A 25,960-nucleotide genomic window follows, 5' to 3' on the forward strand; every position below is an offset into this window, starting at 1 on the left:
AATTTCAAAGTTTTAAGATGACAAGAAACTCCGAAATGTAGTAAACAATGAGGAGGATAGTAACAGATTTCAGGAGAACATAGAAAGCCTGGTGAAATGGGCAGACACATGGCAGATGAAATTTAATGCAGAAAAGTGTGAATTGATACCTTTTTTCATTCTTCCTACCAAAATGTAATATTAACTAAGTGATACAATTTTAAAGGGATGCAGGAACAAAGAGACCTGGGGGTGTGCGTACACAAATCTTTGAAGGTGGCAGGACAAATTGAGAAGGCTGTTAGAAAAGCATATTGGATCCTTGGCTTTATTAAATAGAGGCATAGAGTACAAAACCAAAGAGTTATGCTAAACCTTTATAAAACACTGGTTAGGCCTCAGCTGGAATATTGTGTTCACACCACACTTTAGGAAGGATGTCAAGGCCTTAGAAAGGGTGCAGAAGAGATTTACTAGAATGGTACCAGGGATGAAGGACTTCAGTTATGTGGAGAGACTGGAGAACATAGGAACATAGGAACTGGAGTAGGCCATTCAGCACCTCGAGCCTGTTCCGCCATTAATGAGATAAGGGCTGACCTGTGACCTAACTCTCTATACCCACCTTTGGCCCACATCCCTTAATGCCTTTGGTTAACAAAAAGCTATCAATCTCAGATTTAAAATTTAAGAAGTTAGAATTGTTCTCCTTAGAGCAGAAAAGGTTAAGAGGAGATTTAATAGAAGTATTCAAAATCATGAACGGTTTTGACAGATTAAATAAGGAGAAACTGTTTCCAGTGGCAGAAGGGTTTGTAATCGGAGGACACAGATTTAAGGTGATTGGCAAAAGAACCAAAGGCAACATGAGGAAACATTTCTTTGCGCAGCGAGTTGTTGTGATCTTGAATGCACTGCCTGAAAGGGTGGTGGAAGCAAATTCAATAGTAACTTTCAAAATGGAATTCGATAAATACTTGAAGGGAAAATATTTGCAGGGCTATAGGGAAAGGGCAGGAGAGTGGAACTAATTAGATAACGCTACCAAAGAGCAGCCACAGGCACGCAGGGCCAAATGGCCTCCTTCTGTGCTGCATCAATCTTATGATTGTATATAAATTCAAGTCTTCCGTTCAAATGCTTTATTGGCATGAAAGTTTACAGAGAACCATATTGCCAAAGCTTACATAGCAAAAAGGTACAGTTTTCCAACATTCTGTAGGTGTCAAGAGATTTCTTATCTCTCTCCAATTGGATTACATACGGAGTAAAGCTTCCTCTACACGGTCTCATCAAACACTCTCCAGGCAGGTATAGCATAGATTAGATACAGTTAAGCTCCCTTACCCTTTCAAACACTCCCAGGGCAGGTACAGCACGGGTTAGATACAGAGCTAAGCTCCCTCTTCACAGACACATCAAACACTTGCAGGGCAGGTACAGCATAGGTTAGATACAGAGTAAAGCTCTCTCTACACTGACCCATCAAACATTCGCAGGGCAGGTACAGCACGGGTTAGATACAGAGTAAAGCTCCCCTGACACTGTCCTATCAAACACTCCCAGTTATGTAGCATATAGCTAAACCACTATCATACAGGACCACCCCTTATGTGCTTTCTTGCAGGAAGTCAATAGACCTGTTCAGGCAGCATACTCGTTGCTTGAGGACTTCAGTGGTCTGCTTGATGGGGGCTCCAGTTGACCCATGGATCTGATTGTAGCGCAGATCTGCCAATGAGTGTGGGTTAATGAGAAGAGTCATGAGCCAAGTGTGCTCTTGTCCCCAAGCAGCCAGCCTCTCACTTGCTGTGCAGGGGTGGGAGGGGGGGGGGGATGGGGTGGAGGATTTGCACGATATAAAAATATCATGGCAGCTATCAGGATAGCAGGCACAGACCTACATGACACGCTGCTGGTGATCACACACCAGTTGCACACGAATGGAGTGGAAGTCCTTGCAATTTATGAAGGGGGCCACAGGGCGATGTGAGTGTGGTCAATGGAGCCCTAGCCCTGGGGGAATCCTGCAATCTCTGCCATTCCCAGAGCTCTATCCTGCTGCTTCTGATTCTCCATAGGGATGAAAATGTCTGCTCTAGAAAAGATGGCATCAGTCACCTGCTTAATGCAGCCAGAGAATGTAATGGGAAAATGTAATCTTGCTATTCACTCTAACCTTCTCTGTCCTTACTACTGGCCTATGTTCTCACTCAGGTACTCTTGTCCTTTATGTTACTTTTCTTTCTCTCATCCTTTTTCGCTGCGGTTCTCAAAATACTCTTTTTGCCTGCTTGTAGGGTGAGGTTCTTTGCGATTTTCATTGAGACTTGCCAAGCTCATTTCACCCATGCCACCCATCAAAGAGACTTTTAACCTTTCTGCTCAGCTGAACGTTAACCCAGATCCTATTGCTGGAACGCACCCGTCCCCTCAATAGCACAATGCCTGAGTGTTGTCCCAATTTCTTTTTCCAGGTTTCCGAGTCTATTGAAACTTTCCAAACACATCAGATTGGACAACCGCTGCATCAGCTGGTCTGTATCCCGGAGACCAATCACGTGATTGGTAAGGATTTACGTCACCACACTTTCAACAATGGTTTTTCCAGCAATGCTTTCAACTCAGTCAGCAGTTCTTTGTCCTTCGAAAGATAGCAAAAGATGTCTTCCTGAATATTTTCAAGGGGATGGAGTCTGAAATGGAACTTTTGCAGTGTCAGCACGTCAGGTATAGTTGGGTGAAGCTTCCTGCGCTGCTTGGTGCTGACACTAATGAGTTGTCTTAACTCCCAGCGAGTTTCGGGACAGGGGGTCAGGGCTGAGTGCAAACCCACACGCAGGCCCAGATTTCAGGCCCGGGGTGAGATTATAACTCACTGGCCTCATCTGCCTGCCCAAAACTGGCAGGAAAGAGGTAGCTGGCTGGCGGGCAGGCCGGCGGGTGGACAGGCACGAGTGGATGTCCCGATGCTGGGAGGCCGCTGGTTTACACCAAAGGAAGGCTTTCCAGGCAAGAAAGTAAGTAACGGTGAGGGGGTTTTGGGAGAATCTCACTAGAGGGAATGGGGAAGAGGGGAGTCCCGGGACAAAGGAAGCCACGACTGAGTTTGGTAAATGAGGCCCCTCCTCCTCCTGGCCTCACAAAGGAAAGATATCCACTTACCTGTTTGGAGCCTCTTTGTCCTCCCGACAGATTCTGACCTGCCGTCACTTAGCGGGAAATCTGCAGCGGCTTCCCCGCTCAGGTCCGAGTTAAAAGGCAACCGGGGTCCCGTGGACGTAACGAGACCCCCGATCTGCATAAATTTATGAGGCTCCGGGCTGCTTCCGGCGAGCGTCTCATCTGCCGAACTGCAGTGAGCAGTTAAAATGGTGGCCAGTAGGAATGGGGCATGAAGACTGAATGCCAGGCAAAGTGGGTTAAAATACCAACCCGCCCCCCCCCCCACCCTGATGTTACTGATGTGAAACGTGTTCTATTCCCCAGCACTAAGATCTCTCACCTTCAAGAAAAATCAAAGACAAAGGACATGCAATTATTTGGCGTCTTTCACATCCTCAGGATGTCCCAAAGTGACTCCCATCCAATGAATTATATTTAAACTGCTGTCAGAAAACGCAGCAACCAATTTGCGCACAGCAAGGTTCCACAAACGGCAATTAAATAAATAACCCAATAATCTGTTTTATTGATGTTGGTTGAGGTATAAGTATTGGCCAGGAGAACTCCCCCGCTCTTTGAAATAGTGCCGTGGGACCTCTTATGTCCACCTAAGAGGGCAGACGGGGCCTCGGTTTAACGTCTCATCTGAAAGACAGCACCTCTGGCAGTGCAGCACTCCCTCTGTACTGTACTGGGAGTGTCAGCCTGGATTATGTGCTCAAGTCCTGCAGTGGAGCTTGAAACCAGAAACTTTAGGCCCAGAGATAAAAGTGCTCCTATCACTGATTCAAGCTGTCATATCGACAAGTTGGTCCAAAAAAAAAAGGTTTTCTTCATAAAAAAATGTAATTCATAAGTAGATTAAATAAGTTGCCGCCCCACTCAGCTGTCTTGGTTGGTATATTCTCCGTCCTTGCATTACTGACCCATACAGATCACACAGGGCCTCGGCCCCCAGGTTCACTCCTCAGTCTGTGCTGAGGTTACAATATGGTGCTACAATTAGCCTCAGTGCATCAGGGTTTTGGGAGCAGAAGAATCAAGCAGGGTCCCTGCTCCCAGTCTCTGTAGGAGGCCTCTGTCAGAAGGTGAACCTGTGTGAATATCGGTGGGGAGGGCGGGGGGGGGGGGGGGGGGGGTTGGTCAGGATTCGGCTCAGGTTCAGCTGGTGTTGATCCACGTGGTTCAATAACCTGAAAACACTGAGGCCGGAATTTTCTGGGGTGGCAGTGGGCACAATCGGTGGCGGGTCGGGTGGGAAAGTTGTTATTTTTGACAGCGGGTCAGGAATCCGCTGTCATCTCGCTCCCACACGCCTTTCCCCCAGGCGCGTCTGTCATCGCAGAGCCGACCGACCGGCAGCGGCGGGGGACCCAATTGAAATCAGTATGAGGTAGTTGACATGCACGTAAGAGCCTTTTTCACTTTTTAACTTTCCCTGCATGGCCACAGGATTCACGCTGCTCGGGAAGCACGTCTGTCAACCTAAGGTGAGAGTTCAGTGGCCATTGCTCCAGCTGATTACTTGACAGCATCAAATGTACAGTAAAAGCTCCCACCTGACAGATGATCACTTTCCTCAGGCAGAAGCTGTTGCTCATTCCATTTCCAGCACAGATTCTGCAGGCTGCAAGTGTTTCGAGCAAAGTCTCCATCCAGTGTCACCTCATTGGAAGAATTCTCTCACCATTGATAGATTGCTTCTGCCATCTGTACTTCACCTGCCATCTATTCCATCAGCATGGGTGCCGTTTATACTGTCTCACCTTGGTCCTCAGAATCGGACCACGATCAACCCCAACACCAGCAGTACCAACAACAACACCAACCTTCTCCGCAATCACCTGATGCGGCACAGGACACAGTGCATCAGTACCCTAGCACATTGCTGCCCGGGAGGTCAGGGATGGCCTCCTCATGGCGAGATTTAGTTAACTTTATGCTGTACACCCATATGACTGCCACATGATGCGCCAGGTTGGCACCACCCCACACCAACACCATAAAGCATCCCTACAATGACCAAGCCATTCCTTTCACACTCATCACCATTGCGGGGAGTACCGTTATGTCTCACCATTCACTAAGCCACTTCCAAAGGTGCACACAAATCTGTCCAAGACCGGAAAGTGTTGAAAATAAAGATTTTTACTTTTGATACCACATTAACAGAAACTTTACATAAACATTGGATAAAGCACCCAAGTGGCTACCCTTGTGTGTTGTTAGTTGGTATGATTGCACTAGGATGAGGAGTGTGAGGGGATGTGATAATATAGATAGAGAGAGAGGGATGGGTGGAGGTGCAAGGTAAGTTGGTGTGAGTAAAGATGTGCAGGAGTAGGGTAGGGAAGGCAGAGTGATGGGGATGTGATGAGAGGCATAGCAGGATGCAGTTGATTGTGGCTTTGTACTAATGTTTCCGAATCTGAGATCATTGAAACGTTTCCGGCACTGCGTCCAGGTCCTCCTGACCATATCACTGCTTGTGACCTCCTCAGCAATGTGCAACCAGGCTGTCTTGGCCTCCTGGGGAGGTCTCTTCTGCCCATCGGAAAGGAAGAGTACCTCCCTGCGTGCTCTGACTCCCTCAATAAGCACATGGAGGGAGTCATGGGAGAACCTGGGTGCAGCCCTCTGCCTCTGTGCAGTCATTGTCAGTGTTTGCAGCACTCCAATGCTGTAGTGCATTGACAGCATTAAGTTAGATGAAACTTCAAATGTAATGTGGCCATGGTCCCTTTAAAGATCCTGGCTGAAGGCGCATTATAAATGACGTCACCAGACCTGCTCCATCTAATTGGGCCAGGTAACACGCTGGGCGGGCTTACTAGGCCCCATTAAGGCAAGTTCATTTTCAACAGCGGGATGGAGCCAGCAGCGGGGTCGGAACCCGACATGGCCAGCACCCGTACCGGACTCGCCAAGGTAAAGAAAATTCCGGCCTGACTGTCTGCGCAACACACGTGAAGAATGGCTGCTTGGGTGAGATACTGGAGGCCTGCCTTTGCCCCCTCTACCCCCACTCCGTGAACTGTACCCTGGGATGAGTCAACACCCGCGGGAGAGGAGAAGAGTAAGAAGGTAAGGAAACTGGAAAGTGGCTCTCTAATCCTTGCGTATCTTTCCGTGGCAGGTTCCAGCAGGCAGCATAGAGATGTGACGGTGTGGAAGTACAACAAGATGGGCTGCCTCACGGTGTTACGAAGCAAGCAGCCCATGGAGTGCCTGACTTATAGTGAGTACAGCACAACAGGAACAGAGGGTCCCGAACCCGCTCCCAACCTGTCTTCATACAATCTAACTGGGAGTCGGGTTGTAGGGGGTGGTGTGCCATGCCCAGCCAGCTTCGCCTCTGGCTGTCCCCTTTGAGCGGTTCGAATCGCTCCACACCCCTGGGTTCTAGACACCGGACTTAGGTACAGGCGGCGATATAGAAAATCGAGTAGACAAGTGGTTTGGTGCAAGAAAACCAAAATTTTATTCAAAGCAGAATAGAACAATCTTATGAGAATTACTGGCATGAAAATTACAGGCATAAAACAATTACACTTATATGGGAATGGGGAACACACGGCACATCGAGGGAAAACAACTACATTAAACAATCCCCTTATCCTTATCCCACCCCCTATACCTAACTAGATTAAGCTATGAGGGGCCAGGAATTCATGCTCACCGATCCAAAACCTGTTGCTTAAACAGTTATGAGTTTTGAGGTCCGCTCCCACTGTCCTTTGGGGTATCCCGTCGCCATGTGGTCTCAGGGCGCGGCGCTGAAGTTGTTGATGTGAAGCACCCTCCCTTATCCTCAGCTACCATCGTCGTCTCGTCGCGATGGGTTTTCTTCTTCTTCTCCCTCGGGTGGTCGTCGGCAGTAATGTTACGAACGGAGTCGATTGGCGGGTTTTATCGTCTAAAAGATTTTACTACCCATGCTTTGAATGCTAGTTTATTCATCACGAGCGCTGCCACCCATTCTTCGAACACCTGCTTATTCGCAATGTTCATGCATGCAATGCCAACTTATTCACCAAATGCCAGCTTATAACTAGGCGTTTGGTTTTTCCCAATGCGTCTTTCGCTGCCCTTCTCTGCTTTTATCGGTTTACCTTCTTCTTCGTCTCGTCTCGTCTCATCTGCCCGTTTGTGGCCTGTGTGTCCTGTGTATTTTTGAACTCGGGTCTCATTCTCCTCCCGCGTTTGGCCCCGGTGTGATGGGCATCCTTGGTTGTTGAGCAGCGCGGGGAGTGAGAAGAGAGCCCGCCACGAGGCCAGGGCGCGAGTACGAGCGGCAGCAGGCCGAGGCCTCCAGCAAGCGATCAGGGAGCTAAGCGAAGCGCACACCACAATTACCATTGATGGGCCAACAATTATACCCATTCTTCAACTCCTTATCTACGCACCAAATCAGGTCAGTACATTGTTTAACTTTTGGCGGGCTTGTTTAAATGATTACAACCATTTACTTTAACGACTTTTGGAGTGGTTGTCTCCGGGTCTAATGGCCCTGATGCCCTGGTTGTTTGTCATGGATAAGACTTAATTGTCCCCATCCTGACTTGATGGCTACTATGAGCTGTTACCGATTAAATATGCAGAAACCTAATGGCCTTGATTGTAAGCCCATTCTAGCTTGATTTGTTTCAAGTCGAATGAATGCGTATTCTGTGTTTGCTTTGTTTGGCTGGCTCCAGAGAATCCCTTTTCACAGATTCCTGCATTTTAAGTTTCGTCTCTGGGCCTGCTTGTCTGCAGAACCTTGCTTTAAAAATCCTGTCGGTTTGGTCACGAGGCTGCAGAAGCCATTTTGGGTACCCTGTTTTTAATAACTTGTCCAAACAGGGCCCCTTGATCCATAATTTGGGGAGTGCGGGAATTTTGAGAATCCTGCACTTACAGGGTCCACGATTTGCATAGGGACCCGACTCCGAGCGGCAGGAAGAGGATTATAGCCACTTAACTGCCTGTTAACAGGTAGGTAACAGGCAGTTAAGAGGCTTTTCCCAATTTTTCCACTGACGTCAGGGAACCCCGCCAAGGTAAGTGAGGCGTGCTGTGGGTCTGTTGTTATGTTGGTGTTTGGATGACAGCTGCAGAAGTGGTGTGAAGGATGTAAAGTGACAATGGTTAGTATCAAAGGTAAGGAAATGTTATGAAAGTAATTTTTATTGTGATTAGATGTTTCTGCAAGTGACAAGCTTTGAAGTGTTTGTGTAGCCTCATCTCATTGGGAGAAGTGACAGATGGCTTCTGCAATCTCAGCTGCCATCTGTTTTATTCTAAGGAGAGAGTAATTGGAGAGCCTGGGTGAACGGGCTCACCTTTGGACAGTGATTGTCAGTGTTTGACAGCACCTCAATGCTGTCAAACACTGTCAAATCATCTGTCAAACAAGTGTGTTGCATATGCCTTTAAGAAAACCGGCAGATGAAACGTCATCAACTGATGTCATCTGACACCGGCTTTCCCTTAATTGGCCAGCAAGCCCACAGGGCGGGCTTAACAAGGCCAATCAGGGAAAAATAGCATCTGTTTGTCAGACGTCGCTGGGGGCGGGACTAGAAACCGGAAGTCGGCAGTCCCGTCCCCAACTCATCTCAGTAAGTAAAATCCAGCCCAAACTCTTCAAGGCTTTTCACCTACAGAAAAATCTAAACACATTAAAATGACTTTCCCAACATTTCCTTACCTCTGATACTCACCATAGAAACATAGAAACATAGAAGATAGGAGCAGGAGTAGGCCATTCGGCCCCGTGAGCCTGCTCCGCCATTCAATGAGACCATGGCTGATCATCCAAATTGAGTACCCTGTCCCTGCCTTCTCCCCATATCCCTTGATCCCTTTAGCCTTAAGAAATATATCCAACTCCTTCTTGAATATATTTAATGAATTGGCCTCCACTGCCTTCTGTGGTAGAGAATTCCACAGGTTCACCACTCTCTGGGTGAAGAAATTCCTCCTCATCTCTGTCCTGAATGGCTTACCCCTTATCCTTAGACTGTGACCCCTGGTTCTGGACTCCCCTGCCATCGGGAACATCCTTCCTGCATTTAGTCTGTCTAGTCCTGTTAGAATTTTATAAGTTTATAACAGATAGGATAGATAGAGAGAAACTATTTCCGTTGGTTGGGAAGTCTAGGACTAGGGGGTATAGTCTAAAAATTAGAGCCAGACCTTTCAGGAGTGAAATTAGGAAGCACTTCTACACACAAAGGGTGGTAGGAGTTTGGAACTCTTCCACAAAAAGCAATTGATGCTGGATCAATTGTTAATTTAAAATCTGAGATTAACAGCTTGTTAACCAAAGGTATTAAGGGATATGGGCCAAAGGCGAGTATGAGTTAAGTCACAGATCAGCTATGATCTCTTTGAATGGCGGAACAGGCTCGAGGGCTCAATGGCCTACTCCTGTTCCTATGAGTGTGCAGCCAAAGCCTGCCATGCATAAATTTCATACCTGGAAGTATAGTGTAACGGTAACTACTTTTCTGTAATGCACCTATCCAAAAATTCAAGTTACCTGCAGCTATCCCTTGCCACCCAGTCGTAGTAATCATCTAAAGGGACAGTGGCAGCAAGGATACGAAATTGGCTAAGTGTCAGGAAACAGTAGAGTTGAACGGTTGTTTTTCAAACTAGAGGAAGGTACACAGCGGTGTTCCCCAGGGGCCGGCCCTAGGACCACTGCCCCCCTCGATATATATCAATGACCTGGACGTGGATGTACAGGGCACTATTTCAAAATATGCAGGTGACACAAAACATGGAAGTATAGTGAACAGTGAGGAGGACAGTGATAGACTGCAAGAGGACAGACAGACTGGCGGAATGGGACGACACGTGGCAGATGAAACCCAACGCAGAAAAGTACGAAGTGATACACTTTGGCAGAAAGAATGAGGAGAGGAAAGATAAACTAAAGGGTTAATCCCAAAGGAGTGCATGAACAGAGAGACCTGGGGGTATATGTACACAAATTGTTGAAGGTGGCAGGGCAGGTTGAGAAAGCATCTAAAAAAGCATACCGGACCCCGGGCTTCAGGAATAGAGTTATATAGTACAAATGCGTGGAAATTATGATGAATCTTTACCAAACACTGGTTCGGCCTCAACTGGAGTAGTGTCCCCAATTCCGGGCACCACACTCCAGGAAGGATGCGAAGGCCCTAGAGAGGGTGCAGAAAATATTCTTCACAATGAATTAAGCTACGAGTAATTCCAATTGAAAGAAAATTATTTAAGTTCAGCATCTGGAATCATGACAATGAAATAAAAACCTGCATTTCAGTTACGTGGATAGATTGGAGAAACTGGGATTGTTCACCCTAGAACAGAGAAGAATGAGAAGAGAACATGGTGTCCAAAATCATGAGGGGTCTGGACAGTAAATAGAGAGACTGCTCCCACTGGCAGAAGGGTTGAGAACCAGAGGACACAGATTCAAGGTGATTGGCAAAAGAACCAAAGGCAACGCAAGAAAACTTTTTTTTTTAAACGCAGCGAGTGGTTATGATCTGGAATGCACGGACTAAAAGGGTGATGGAGGCAGGTTCAATTACTGCTTTCAAAAGGGAATTAGATAAGTACCTGTAGGGAAAAAAAATTGCAGGGCTACGGGCTGAATGCCTGCCTTCCGTGCTGTAATCATTCTATGATTCTAAGCTTTGAGAGATCAGTACTGTAAAACACCCTGCACTACAACCTGCCAAACAGATGTCGCAGGTTACTGCTAGCACACGGAGATAAATCCGAGTCTGGGCTCGATTTGAATGCAGGTCTCAGAGGCGAGTGTCTAAGCCACTGCAGCAGCCTCCTTCTCAAAATGGAAGGCATTTACTTTTTTGCAGGCCTTGTTCACAATGAATTAACTACGAATAATTCCAATTGAAAGGAATAATTATTTAAGTTCAGCATCTGAAACCATGACAATGAAATAAAAACTTGCATTTCTATAGCACCTTTCACGACATCAGGTAAAGTGCTTTACAGCCAGTTGAGTACTTTTGAAGTGTCACTGTTTTACAGTAATGTAGGAAAAGTAGCAGCCATTTTGCACACAAGATCCCAAAACAGCAATGTGATAATGACCAGATAAACAGTTTTAGTGATGTTGCTTGAGATATAAATATTGGCCAGGACACCCAGGAGAACTCCCCTGCTCTTTGGAGTAGTACCACGGGATCTTTTACGTCCACTCGAGAGGGCAGATGGGGCCTTGGTTTAACGTCTCATCTGAAAGATGGCACCTCAGACAGTGCAGCGCTCCCTCAGTACTGCACTGGAGTGTCAGAGCCTGGATTATGGGCTCCATTTTCCAGAGTGGGGCTTGAACCCACAAACTTCTGACTCAGAAGTGTAAGGGCTACCCGGAGCCACGTATGATGATTCAAATTAACAATGCGCCGTATTCACTACTGTCCATGATGTCAGACTAACAGTGGAGCAGTTCAATGTTCCCTATAAATTTTTTCTGCGTGCGGTCCCTTTAAATTTGCTGCGCGGCATCTTACAGCTTGTGAGCGGCCTGCGCGGGACCTCCGGATTGCTGCATGGCCACGCACCCTTGCAGCTTAGGAGGAACAATAGCATGTTTTTCCAGCTGCACACTATTTAAAGAATGGTAGATCAGAGAGTGTCCAAGTTAAAAACAGAAACAGCAAAGATCCCGTCACTTGGCAACCGAAGGCTGTGATAAAATGTTTACGGGTTGAAAAATCACACTTGTAACCTTCAAAGTTGAAACATCTACAGTAAGACTCAAAAATTACAATACAAAACATACAATACAAAACATCATACCCTGAAGCATATAGCACGGTAGCCATCAACCGCCCCTGCTGCTGGAAAGCAACTCGTTTTCAATTCAGGTGCTTTTTTTAAACCATTGTTCATTTTAGTCACAGGAAAACCCCAGAGCGAATCACATGAACAGCAACTGTTCAGCTATGAGAAGCAGTGTCCCATTGCATCCTTCACAACACTTCTGCAGCAGTCATATATACACCAACATAACAACAGACCCACAGCACGCCTCAGTTACCCTGGCGGGATTCCCCAACGTCGGGAAGCCCGCAGCAGAAGTCTAAAAATTGGAAAAAGCCTCTTAACTGCCTGTAAACTACCTGTTAACAGGCAGTTAAGTGGCTATAATCCTATTCTTGCCGCTAGGCGTCGGGTCCCTGTGCAAATCATGGACCCGACTCCCGGGAAGATTAGTTGGAGGCGGGTTGGGAGTGGGTTCGGGAACCGCTCCCATTCTTTTTGACTTTCCCAGCAGTCCCGCCTCAAAACCCGCCTCCTCAGGGCTGGTAAAATTCAGCCCATAGAGTGCAAAAGTATGGAAGTTATGCTAAACATTTATAAATTACTGGTTAGGCTTCAACTGGAGTACTGTGTCCAGTTCTGGGCACCACACATTAGAAAGGATGTCAAGGCCTTGAAGAGGGTGCAGGGCAGATTTGCTAGAATTCTACCAGGGATGAGGGACTTCAGTTATGCGAAGAGACTATTGACACTGGAATTGTTCTCCTTAGAGCAGAGAAGGTTAAGGTGAGATTAAATAGACGTGTTCAAAATTATGATAGGCTTTGATAGAGTAAATAAGGAGAAACTGTAATCATCAGTGGGAGGGTCAGTAACCAAAGGACACATTTAAGGTAATTGCCAAAGAACTATGGGGGAGACAAACTTTTTTGGCTGCCCTCAAAAGTTTGTCACTATTCTCCGCCTGCTTCACGACAACATGCAAGTCGTGATCCTGACCAACGGTTCCACCATAGACCCAATTCACGTACGAACCGGGGTCATAGAGTCATAGAGTAATACAGCACGGATAGAGGCCCTTCGGCCCATCGTGTCCACGCTGGCCATCAAGCCCTGCCTAATCTAATCCCATATTCCAGCATTTGGCCCGTAGCCTTGTATGCTATGGCATTTCAAGTGCACATCCAAATGCTTCTTAAATGTTGTGAGGGTTTCTGCCTCCACAACCCTTTCAGGCAGTGAGTTCCAGACTCCAACCACCATCTGGGTGAAAAAGTTCTTTCTCAAATCCCCTCTAAACCTCCCGCCCTTTTCCTTGAATCTATGCCCCCTAGTTATTGACCCCTCTACTAAGGGAAAAAGCTCCACAGCATCCATCCTATCTATGCCCCTCATAATTTTGTACACCTCAATCATGTCCCCCCTCAGCCTCCTCTGCTCCAAGGAAAACAAACCCAATCTGCCCAGTCTCTCTTCATAGCTGAAGCGCTCCAGCCCTGGTAACATCCTGGTGAACCTCCTCTGCACCCTCTCTAACGCGATCACATCCTTCCTGTAGTGTGGCGACCAGAACTGCACACAGTATTCCAGCTGTGGCCTAACCAGTGTTTTATACAGCTCCATCATAACCTCCTTGCTCTTATATTCAATGCCTCGGCTAATGAAGGCAAGTATCCCATATGCCTTTTTTACCACCTTATCCACCTGTTCCGCCGCCTTCAGGGATCTGTGTACTTGCACAGCCAGATCCCTCTGACCCTCCGTCTTACCTAGGGTCTTTCCATTCATTGTGTATTCCTTTGCCTTGTTAGTCCCCCCAAAGTGCATCACCTCGCACTTTTCTGGGTTAAATTCCATTTGCCACTGTTCCGCCCATCTGACCAACCCATCTATATCGTCCTGCAGACTGAGGCTACCCTCCTCGCTATTTACCACCCTACCAATTTTTGTATCATCCGCGAACTTACTGATCATACCCTTTACATTCATATCCAAGTCATTAATGTAGACCACAAACAGCAAGGGACCCAGCACCGATCCCTGTGGTACCCCACTGGCCACAGGCTTCCAGTCACAAAAACAACCTTCGACCATCACCCTCTGCTTTCTGCCACTAAGCCAGTTTTGTATCCAATGTGCCAAGGCACCCTGGATTCCATGGGCTCTTACCTTCTTGACCAGTCTCCTGTGCGGGACTTTATCGAAGGCCTTACTGAAATCCATGTATACCACATCCACTGCGTTACCCTCATCCACACACCTAGTCACCCCCTCAAAAAATTCAATCAAATTAGTCAGACATGATCTTCCCTTGACAAAGCCATGTTGACTATCCCTGATTAATCCTTGCCTCTCCAAGTGGAGACAAATTTTGTCCCTCAGGATTTTTTCCAATAATTTTGCTACCACTGATGTTAGGCTCACTGGCCTGTAGTTCCCCGGTTTTTCCCTACTACCCTTCTTGAATAATGGTACTACATTAGCGGTTCTCCAGTCCTCTGGCACATCCCCTGTGGCCAGAGAGGTCCTGAATATATGTGTTAGAGCCCCCGCAATCTCCTCCTTTGCCTCACACAGCAGCCTGGGATACATTTCATCCGGACCTGGGGATTTATCCATTTTTAGGCCAGCTAAAACCGCCAATACCTCCTCCCTCTCGATGTTAATATGTTCGAGCATATCACAGTCCCCCCGCCCTATTTCTATGTCTACATCGTCCTTCTCCATAGTGAAAACAGATGCAAAAAATTCATTTAGAACCCCTCCTACATCTTCCGGCTCCACACACAGATTGCCACTTTTGTCCCTAATGGGCCCTATTTTTTCCCTAGTTATCCTCTTACCCTTAATATACTTATAAAACATCTTCGGATTTTCCTTTATTTTGCTCGCCAGTGTTATTTCATGGCCCCTCCTTGATCTCCTAATTTCTTTTTTAAGTATCCCCCTGTACTTTTTGTACTCCTCTAGGGCTTCCTCCGTCTTTAGCCTTTTGTATCTACCAAAAGCCCTCCTTTTTTTCCTAATCCATTCTCGTATATCCCCTGACATCCAAGGTTCCCTGTGGTTTTTGGAACCACCCTTGACCTTTACGGGAACATGTTGCCATTGTATGATCTCAATCTCCCTTCTGAAAGCCTCCCATTGCTCCGATGCGGATTTTCCTACAAGTAGCTGATCCCAGTCCATTTTGGCCAGATCCTGCCTTATCCTATTAAAATCGGCCTTCCCCCAATTTAGAACCTTTATTTCCGGCCCATCCCTGTCCTTTTCCATGACCACCTTAAATCTTACCATATTATGGTCGCTATCACCAAAGTGCTCACCTACTAGTACTTTTTCCACTTGGCCGGCCACATTCCCTAGAATTAGGTCCAGTACCGCCCCCTCTCTTGTAGGACTTTCTACATGCTGGCTCCAAAAGCTCTCCTGGATGCACTTTAAGAATTCTACACCCTCTGAGCCTTTCACACTCTGACTATCCCAGTTAATATTGGGGAAGTTGAAATCCCCCATTATTATTACCCTATTATTTGCACATTTCTCTGAGATTTGCCTACATATCTGTTCCTCTATCTCCCCCTGACTGTTTGGAGGCCTATAGTACACTCCCAGCAAAGTGCTTGCCCCCTTTTTGTTTTTAAGCTCCACCCATATGGCCTCATTAGAGGACCCTGCTAATATATCATCCCTCCTTACTGCAGTAATTGACTCCTTAATTAATATTGCGACACCCCCTCCTCTTATACCTCCCCCTCTGTCTCGCCTGAAGATTCTGTACCCCGGAATATTGAGCTGCCAATCTTGCCCTTCCCTCAACCATGTCTCCGTGATAGCAACAATATCATACTCCCATGTGTTTATCAACACCTTCAGTTCATCCACCTTATTTGCAAGACTCCTTGCATTAAAATAGATGCCATCCAGCCTTGCCCTTATATATTTGCCCTGTCTACCAAGCTGACTTGTTTTTTTCTCTATAATTGGCAGCACATCCCCCCCTATTTCAGCTCCCCTCTGTATCCCATCCCCCTGCCCCCAAGCAAGGCTGTGTCATCGCACCAATGCTCTTCTCAATCTTCCTTGCTGCAATGCTCCATCTCACCCTCAGTAAGCTCCCCACTGGAGTGGAGCTCATTTACAGAACAAACGGGAAACTGTTCAACCTCCGTCGCCTCCAGATCCAAGGTCGTCCCATCCTCTGTCGTCGAATTACATTATGCAGACGATGCTTGCTTCTGCGCTCACTCGGAGGTCGAACTCCAAACCATCGTAAACACCTTCACCGAAGCATATGAGAGCATGGGCCTTACACTAAACATCCGTAAGACAAAAGTCCTCTACCAACCTGCCCCCGCCACACAATGCTGCCCCCCGATTATCAAAATCCACGACAAGGCCTTGGACAACGTGGACCACTTTCCATACCTCGGGAGCCTACTGTCAACAAGGGCAGACGTCGACAACGAAGTCCAACACCACCTTCAGTGTGCCAGTGCAGCCTTCAGCCGCCTGAGGAAGAGCGTGTTTGAAGACCAGGACCTCAAATCCAGCACTAAGCTCATGGTCTACAGGGCAGCAGTGATACCTGCCCTGCTGTATGCCTCAGAGACATGGACCATGTACAGCAGGCACCTCAAAGCACTGGAGAGGTACCACCAACGCTGCCTCCGCAAGATACTGCAAATCCATTGGCAGGATAGGCGCACCAACGTCAGTGTTCTTGCTCAGGCCAACATCCCCAGCATCGAAGCTCTGACCACGCTCAATCAGCTCCGATGGACGGGTCACATTGTCCGCATGCCCGATATGAGACTCCCAAAACAAGCGCTCTACTCGGAGCTCCAGCACAGCAAGAGAGCCCCAGGTGGGCAGAGGAAATGCTTCAAGGACACCCTCAAAACCTCCTTGAAAAAGTGCAACATCCCCAACGACACCTGGGAATCCCTGGCCCAAGACCGCACAAAGTGGGGGAGAAGCATCCGGGAAGGTGCCGAACACCTCGAGTCTCTTCGCCGGGAGCAAGCGCAAGCAGCGCAAGGAGCGCACGTCAACCCAAGCACCCCACCCACCCGCCCCTTCAACCACCGTCTGCCCCACCTGTGACAGAGACTGTAGGTCCCGCATTGGACTAATCAGCCACCTGCGAGCTCATTTTTAATGTGGAAGCAAGTCATCTTCAGTTCCGAGGGACTGCCTAAGAGGAAGAGAAGATGGGGGAGATGAGGAGAATTGTTTTTACATAGCAAACATAGAAGATAGGAGCAGGAGTAGGCCATTCAGCCCCTCGAGCCTGCTCCGCCATTCAATGCGATCATGGCTGATCATCCAAACTCAGTACCCAGTCCCTGCTTTTTCCCCATACCCCTTGATCCCTTTAGCCTTAAGAAATATATCCAACTCCTTCTTGAATATATTTAATGTATTGGCCGCTACTGCCTTCTGTGGTAGAGAATTCCACAGGTTCACCACTCCCTGGATGAAGAAATTCCTCCTCATTTCTGTCCTAAATGGCCTACCCCTTATCCTTAGACTGTGACCATCAGGAACATCCTTCCTGCATCTAGTCTGTCCAGTCCTGTCAGAATTTTATAAGTTTCAATGAGATCCCCTCTCATTCTTCTAAACTCCAGCGAGTACAAGCCCAATCAACCCAATCTCTCCTCATACGTCATTCCTGCCATCCCAGGTATCAGCCTGGTGAACCTTCGCTGAACTCCTTCCATGGCAAGAACATCTTTCCTCAGATAAGGCGACCAAAACTGCACACAATACTCAAGATGTGGTCTCACCAAGGCCCTGTATAACTGCAGCAAGACATCCTTGTTCCTGTACTCAAACCCTCTCGCTACGAAGGCCAACATACCATTTGCCTTCTTAACCGCCTGCTGCACCTGCATGCTTACCTTCAGCGACTGGTACACAAGGACACACACGTCTCGTTGCACTTCCCCTTCTCCCAATCTATTGCCACTCAGATAATAATCTGCCTTCCTGTTTTTGCCACCAAAGTGGATAACCTCACATTTATCCATGTTCTATTGCATCTGCCATGCTTTTGCCCAATCACCCAACCTGTCCAAATCATCCTGGAGTTTCTCGGCATCCTCCTCACAGCACACACACCCACCCAGCTTTGTGTCGTCTGCAAATTTGGAGATATTACATCTAGTTCCCTTGTCTAGATCATTAATCTATATTGTGAATAGCTGGGGTCCAAGGACCGATCCCTGCAGTACCCCACTAGTCACTGCCTGCCACTCGGAAAAAGACCCGTTTATTCCAACTCTTTGCTTTCTGTCTGCCAACCAGTTCTCTATCCAAATCAATACCTTGCCCCCAATCCCATGTGCCTTAACTTTACACGCTAATCTCTTATGCGGGACCTTATCGAAAGCCTTCTGAAAGTCCAAATACACCACATCCACTGGTTCTCCCTTATATATTTTACCAGTTACATCCTCAAAAAATGTTGTTAAGATCTGGAATGCACTGCCTGAAAGTGTGGTGGAAGCAGATTCAATAGTAACTTTCAAAAGGGAGTTGGATATATAATTGAAAAGGAAAAAACTGCAGGTCTATAGAGAAAGAGCAGTGGAGTGGGACTAATTGGACAGCTTCTATGATTCTAGCTCTTCCAGACCAATCCAAACTCTGGAAGGATGCTTTCAAAATTCCAGTAGTGTGCTCTCTCAGGTCTCTTGTGGAAGAATGGACCTCATTATAGTGACACTCAGTTGAAGTCCTGGTGAACTATACAGATATCATCAGCCATGGCTGGAGAGAATGACGTTGATCTCCTAGGAGCCACCCAGAGATTGGCCTTTCTGGGTGAACGAGTGTGGGCACACAGGACAGCCTTAAAATGGTCACTGTGGGAAGCTGCCTCGCATTCACTTGCACAAGGTGGTTCTTCTGGTTGCATAGTGTTGCTGTTTGTGGGATCTTGCTGTGTCAAATTGACAGCCCATTTCCAACATTGCACCAGTGACTGCCTTTTACATAAAGTACATAATTGGCTGTGAAGCGCTTTGGGACATCCTCAGGTTGTGAAAGGCTCTATATAAATGTAAGTTCTTTCTTCTTGCTTCACTGTTCCTGCCCTGGGAGTGTTTGATGGGACAGTGTGGTGGGAGCTTTACTCGGTATTTAACCCGTGCTGTACCTGCTCTGGAAGTGTTTGATGGGACAGTATAGAGGAAGCTTTACTCTGTATCTAACCTGTGCTGTACCTGCCCTGGGAGTGTTTGATGGGACAGTGTAGAGAGAGCTTTATTCTGTATCTAACCCATGCTGTACCTGCCCTGGGAGTGTTTGATAGGACAGTGTAGAGAGAGCTTTACTCTGTATCTAACCTGTGCTGTATCTGCTCTGGAAGTGTTTGATGGGACAATGTGGAGGGAGCTTTACTCTGTATCTAACCCATGCTGTACCTGCTCTGGGAGTGTTTGATGGGACAGTGTAGAGAGAGCTTTACTTTGTATCTAACCCATGCTGTACCTGCTCTGGGAGTGTTTGATGGGACAGTGTAGAGAGAGCTTTATTCTGTATCTAACCTGTGCTGTACCTGCCCTGGGAGTATTTGATGGGACAGTGTAGAGAGAGCTTTACTCTGTATCTAACCCATTCTGTACCTGCTCTGGGAATGAATCGTGTGACCCTCATCTGAAGCTATTTAAGGCCATCTTTATTCCCTTAAATGTGAGGGGACTAAAACTAAACTTGGTATTCTAGATGCAGTCTGACCAATGACTTGTACAAAGAAAGGATTGTTAGTCTTGTTTATACAAAGAATATTGTGGTTTAAGTTTAACTGATTCGGCAATAAATTCTAATACCCTATTATTTCATGCACAATGACCTCACTGCACTGACCTTTAATGAATTGTACACTATAACCCCCAGGTCCTTCTCTCATTCAGCAGACTTGAGCAAGCAACGCTTCATGGCATACACATTCTTGGAGTTGTCGCTACCCAAGTGCGTCACGCTACATTATTCTGTATTAAACAACATCTCCCCCAACAGAGGCCGATTCTCCAGTGCATCTACATCTGCCTGCAATCTTTTTTTCTTATCCAAATTCCTTGCAGCATCACACCTTTCTTCATGTCATCAGCAAACTTATGGATAATTGCCTTGACACTTTCATCCTGATTATTTGGAATTTCAATGTGTCCTGATAAAAATGAGTGATGTTCATGCTGCGAATGGAGCACGTTCCCATGATAACTACCCAGTGTAAACATCCAACACTACCAGATCAAAGGCAGCAGTGTCAGATGCAGAATAAAGCTTGCTCTACTCTGCCCCAGCAATGTGCCTCAGTCCCAACCTCAGAAGAGTTTCCATTTCCCACCAGCTGTCTTGTGGTTGGGCAATGAGGCTAAGTTCAGGACATGCGCAGTTTTATGGTAGGATGCACAAGCAGACCTCAGTGCCTTGCCCAAGTCATCATTCGTCATGTATGAGGCTAGATAGTGAGTATCATCAGACAATTTATCCATGGAAGTCATCGTAAACTGAGTCCATTGCTGCTTCATCAATGACCTTCCCTCCAACATAAGGTCAGAAATGGGGATGTTCGCTGATGACTGCACAATGTTCAGCGCCATTCATAACTCCTCAGATAATGAAGCAGTCCATGCCTGCATGCAGCATGACCTAGACGAGTTTCAGGCTTGGGCCGATAAGTGGCATGTAACATTCGCGCCACAGAATTGCCAGGCAATGACTATCTCCAACAAGCGAGAGTCTAACCACCGCCCCTTGACATTCAACGGCATTACAATTGCCAAATCCCCCACCATCAACATCCTGAGGGTCACCATTGACCAGAAACTTAACTGGACCAGCTACATAAATACTGTGGCAACAAGGGCAGGTCAGAGGCTAGGTATTCTGCAGTGAGTGTCTCACCTCCTGACTCCCCAAAGACTTTCCACCATCTACAAGACACAAGTACACTCTCCACTTGCCTGGATGAGTGCAGCTGCAACAACACTCAAGAAGCTCGAGACCACCCAGGACAAAGCAGCCTGCTTGATTGACACCCTATCCACCACCTTAAACATTCACTCCCTCCACCACCGGCGTACCGTGGCTGCAGTGTGTACCATCTACAAGATGCACTGCAGCAACTCGCCAAGGCTTCTTCGGCAGCACTTCCCAAACCCGCGATCTTTTCCACCTAGAAGGACAAGGGCAGCAGGCGCATGGGAACACCACCACCTCCAAGTTCCCCTCCAAGTCACACACCATCCTGACTTAGCAGTATATCGCCGTTCCTTCATCATCGCTGGGTCAAAATTCTGGAACTCCCTACCTAACAGCACTGTGGGAGTACCTTCACCACGGACTGCAGCGGTTCCACCTTCTCAAGGGCAACTAGGGATGGGCAATAAATGCTGGCCTTGCCAGCGACACCCACATCCCATAAACGAATAATTTAAAAAAATACCTGACCACACATCCACGCTACTATATAATGGTCACGAGAGGGCACACTGGCTAATCTTTCCTTTTCTTAGAAGACATTGAAGGATATTGAGCACATAACCTAGGCTGCAAATTCATGGTATTGCTGAGGGAGTGCTGCATTGTTGGAGGTGCCAATTTTCTCCCCTCAGCAGGTGTTCTCCTGCTGTCCTGCCCAACATTCATCCTTCAACCACCATAACCAAATACAGATTAACTGGTCATTCACCTCATTGTTGTTTGTGGGAGCTTGCTGTGCGCAAATTGGCTTTCGTGTTTCCCTGCATTGCAACAGTGACTACACTTCAAAAGTACATTTATTATCTGCAAAGTGCTTTGGGACATCCTGAGGATGTGAAATTCACTATATAAATGCAAATTTTTTCTTCTCCTTCATTTATTTTGTAACATGCTCACTGCCAGCGGAGGCTAACTCACTTGAAGCTTCTTGGGCTGTTTGGCACAGTACCGCACTGGGTGGGACATTTACCCAGTGAGAAGGGAGGGTGCCCTGTTAAGTGAATTCTAATTAATAAAACTATTGTCTTAATCACATCGTGTGCCCTTTCCTCCCTAGCCCAGAAGGAGCCGATACTCCTTTTCAGTGGACACAGTGACGGGACGATTATAAAATGGGAAAGACAACAGTCATCTTACTTCCTGTACAGGTCAGAGTTCACGCTGAAACATGATTTTTTTTGTGCTAATTACCCCTTTTGACGGGGTTTACTGGGGTACCCCCTCAAACACTTTAACCAACTGGGCATCTTTCAACTGTAAGCCTTGAGTGTGAGGCTTGATAATGAAGGAGAACATCACAACACAGGTTCAAATTAGATCGATTTCTTTCAGAAAAATAAGAATTTGGAATACAGTATATGAGTAATTTGAGTGTAGCATGTTTGGGAGAAACAGGTGACTTTGGTTCCCAAAGCTCTCCCCCACTGGGTCTGTTGTAGATTAATTGATAGAGTTTGACTGCTATGATTACACAACTTCATTATCATTATATTGTAGGAATGTCTAGTTCCTATCCAAAGACTGAGGTCCGCTTAGGCGATCAAACAAAACGAAGTTTAATGGAAACTAACAGGTTTAAACAAGTAACTACAGGAGAACATCGAGTGTAGGTCTGCTCAGTTCAGAGGCTCCACGAGGACTGCTCGGGCGGTCCCGTGGTTGACGTCATGACGTCATCACGTTCATCCCGCCAGTGGGGGATCACGTGATGAATCGCATTTACCCGCGCTGTTAAAGTAATCACGCTCTGTACAAGTAAACAGTATAAATAAAGATACAGACTCAGGCTGTAGCTAACATGTTGTTAAAGGGAATTATATACAAACGATCTGAGTCCTTTAGTGGCTCCGCCACAATATCATTATACCAGGATAGTAGAAGGTGAACTGGATGAACTGTGGGTCTTTTATCATCTAGCAATTCCTAGAATCCTGAAGTTCACACTTCCAGCACCAGTTGCCAGATTGAGGTCGAGCAGGAGCGCAGGCCACTTTTCACTGGGCCATTATAATTTAGTACACTGTCACTCTGAATCCTTTGTTAGAAATTGTACCAGCGGATAACAACCCTTGACACCAGACCACTGATTCTCTGGGCCTCCTAGTGTAAAGCCGTTCATTACATGGTTTATTGGAGTATTTTTCCTAAGCTTGTCCCCTACAGATTATTTCTGAAATTCATCTTCATTGAGCTCTTAATCATTGGTACAATCCACATTGTCACTAATCAGCTGCTGTGGTGTTTCTCCCCACCATCCCTCCCCTCTTCAGTCACGAATTGTTCACTATGTTTGAAACACAGTCCAAAGGAAAGGACGGGTGCAGCAACACCAAAGCGGCGAGGAACGCCAGTCGTCGCAAAGCCCATTCATCCCATCATCCTGTAGACATGGCCCCGAGTGGGGAAAAGGAATCATTTGGAGTCACAGCATCGCAGAAACCCATGCAGCCACCTAGCTTTACCAGGTAAAGGGGTGTGTGCTCTCCATAGGTGTAAGCCTTGGCTCAGTCGGTAGCACTCTCGCCTATGAGTCAGAAGTTTGTGGGTTCAAGACCCATTCCAGAGACTTGAGCACATAATCTAGGCTAACATTTCAGTGCAGTACTGAGGGAGTGCTGCACAGTCGGAGGTGCCGTCTATTGGATGAGATGTTAAACCGAGTACCCCCGTCAGCCCATTCAAGTGGATGTAAATGATCCCATGCTAGCATTTGAAAAAGAGCAAGGACGTTTTCCCTGGTATCCTGGCCAATATGTATCTCTCAACCAACATCACTAAAACAGATTATTTGGTCATTTATCTCATTGCTGTTTGTGGGAGCTTGCTTTGGGCAAATTTTCTGCCGTGTTTCTGTGTGACTACACTTCAAAAGGACTTCATTGGCTGTGAAACACTTTGGAACGTCCTGAGGTCATGAAAGGCGCTATATAAATGCAAGTTCTTCATATGGACCACAAGCACCTTTGTGTAATGTCCAAACTTTGCCTCAAATGTGAGAAGGGAATTGGTATGGGCTCTGGACATGCCTATCATCACTTCCTTGTCCACCCTACAAACCAGAGTCTAGGGAGCAAGTTCTTCACAGAGCTATAAAATGCGGAATAGATGACTGGCTAAAGTAATGGATGGTAATACCCTCGAGTTGTTTAAAAAGCTAAGAAAGATGAGCTAAGGAAGAACTTGCATTGATACAGTGCCTCTCCTGTCCTCAGATGATTTATTTTTAAAGTGTAATCACTGCTGTAATGGAGGCAAATTTGCACAGTCAATTTTCACAAAGCAAGCTCCCACAAACTACAAATCAGATGAATGACCGGTTAATTTGGTTGAGGAAGGATACTGGGGAGAACTCCCCTGCTCTTCCTCGAATAGTGCCATGGGATCTTTTGCATCCACCTGACCAAGCAAAAGGGGCCTCGATTTAAAGTCTTCTCTGAATGACAGCACCTCCGACAGAGCAGCACTCCCTCAGTTCTGCCCCTAGATTATGTGTCCAGGTCCATAATGGGGCAACCTTCTAACTGAGGAAGAACAACAACTTGTATTTATATAGTGCCTTTAACACAGTAAAACATCCCACGGTGCTTCACAGAAGTCTAATCAGACAAAAATTGACACCAAACCACAAGATATTAGGGCAGGTGATCAAAAGCTTAGTCAAAGAGGTCAGTTTTAAGGAGTGCCTTAAAGAAGGAAAGAGAGATACAGAGGGTGAGAGGTTTAGGGAGGGTATTCTACAGTTTAGGGCTGAGGCAGCTGGAGGCACTGCCACCAATGGTGGGGCGAAGGAAGTTAGGGGTGCACAAGAGGCCAGAATTGGAGGAGCGCAGATTTCTCGGAACAAGAGTGCTACCAACTGAGCAAAACTGATACTTCCAAATGGCATGTTTTGTGAGTGAGACCGTGAGGGTGACAGAATGGGGGAGAAAAAACAGGCAGCAAAATAAGGAAGGCAATGTGATTGGCTGACTCATAGCCGCTGTGTATTTATGAATGCTCATGGTAGCCTGACGTCTCACTGAGAATTTATGGGTTGCAGGTCCTTGTTTGTGGAAGAGCTGGATTTGCTGGTCCTTGCTGCTGACAATGGCAATATTTACCTTTGGGGCTTTGATGACTCCCTTTCTAGTATCCTCAAGATGATGCCTTCAAAAAAGATACAAGAGCAGGATAAGACAAGGGTGAGAGAGCACCCAGAGATGGGTTGCCTTTTTTTGTCAGATTCAAAGCGGGCAGTCGGTACAATCGTGACTTGAGTTCCGATGTTCGTTTCCCTATCGTGAAACTTCATTGACCAATTAGGACTTTTGGGGGTTAGGTTTTACTCTGATTGGTGGGCTAGAGTTAGAGTAGTATTACTGCCTGCCCATGTGACACCACCACATCACGCTCAAATTTCCGAAGACATGTAGCAGTAGAAGCGCTGCCTTTTGATTTACTACCACTGAAAGGGAGGGATCGATTAGTGCTTCGGCATTTACAATGTTACGACTGATTTTTTTTTTATTCGTTTATGAGATGTGGGTGTCGCTGGCAAGGCCAGCATTTATTGCCCATCCCTAATTGCTCTTGAGAAGGTGGTGGTGAGCCGCTTTCTTGAATCACTGCAGTCCATGTGGTGAAGGTACTCCCACAGTGCTGTTAGGTAGGGAGTTCCAGGATTTTGACCCAGCGACAATGAAGGATCGGCGATATACTGCTCAGTCAAGATGGTGTGTGACATGGAGGGGAACTTGGAGGTGGTGGTGTTCCCATGCGTCTGCTGCCCTTGTCCTTCTAGGTGGAAGAGGTCGCGGGTTTGGGAGGTGCTGCCGAAGAAGCCTTGGTGAGTTGCTGCAGTGCATCTTGTAGATGGTGCACGCTGCAGCCACGGTACACTGGTGGTGGAGGGAGTGAATGTTTAAGGTGGTGGATGGTGTGCCAATCAAGTGGGCTACTTTGTCCTAGATTGCGTCGAGCTTCTTGAGTGTTGTTAGAGCTGCACTCATCCAGGCAAGTGGAGAGTATTCCATCACACTCCTTACTTGTGCCTTGTAGATGGTGGAAAGGC

General features: G+C 46.9%; 1 protein-coding gene across 1 annotated transcript in view; it reads left to right on the forward strand.

Moving 5' to 3' along the window:
- The window catches only part of LOC147113801 (uncharacterized), an 80,946-nt gene that overhangs the window by 19,264 nt on the left and 35,722 nt on the right, over positions 1 to 25,960 (forward strand). The window contains exons 6-10 of the mRNA XM_085996165.1: positions 2,457 to 2,547; positions 6,281 to 6,382; positions 21,968 to 22,058; positions 23,181 to 23,375; positions 24,950 to 25,091. Coding sequence (XP_085852291.1) covers positions 2,457 to 2,547; positions 6,281 to 6,382; positions 21,968 to 22,058; positions 23,181 to 23,375; positions 24,950 to 25,091 — 621 coding nt within the window. The remainder of the gene's footprint in view (positions 1 to 2,456; positions 2,548 to 6,280; positions 6,383 to 21,967; positions 22,059 to 23,180; positions 23,376 to 24,949; positions 25,092 to 25,960) is intronic.

The sequence above is a fragment of the Somniosus microcephalus genome, chromosome 8, assembly GCF_052327205.1.
Source record: "Somniosus microcephalus isolate GS21.2 chromosome 8, FLI_Smic_1.0, whole genome shotgun sequence".
Taxonomy (NCBI): domain Eukaryota; kingdom Metazoa; phylum Chordata; class Chondrichthyes; order Squaliformes; family Somniosidae; genus Somniosus; species Somniosus microcephalus.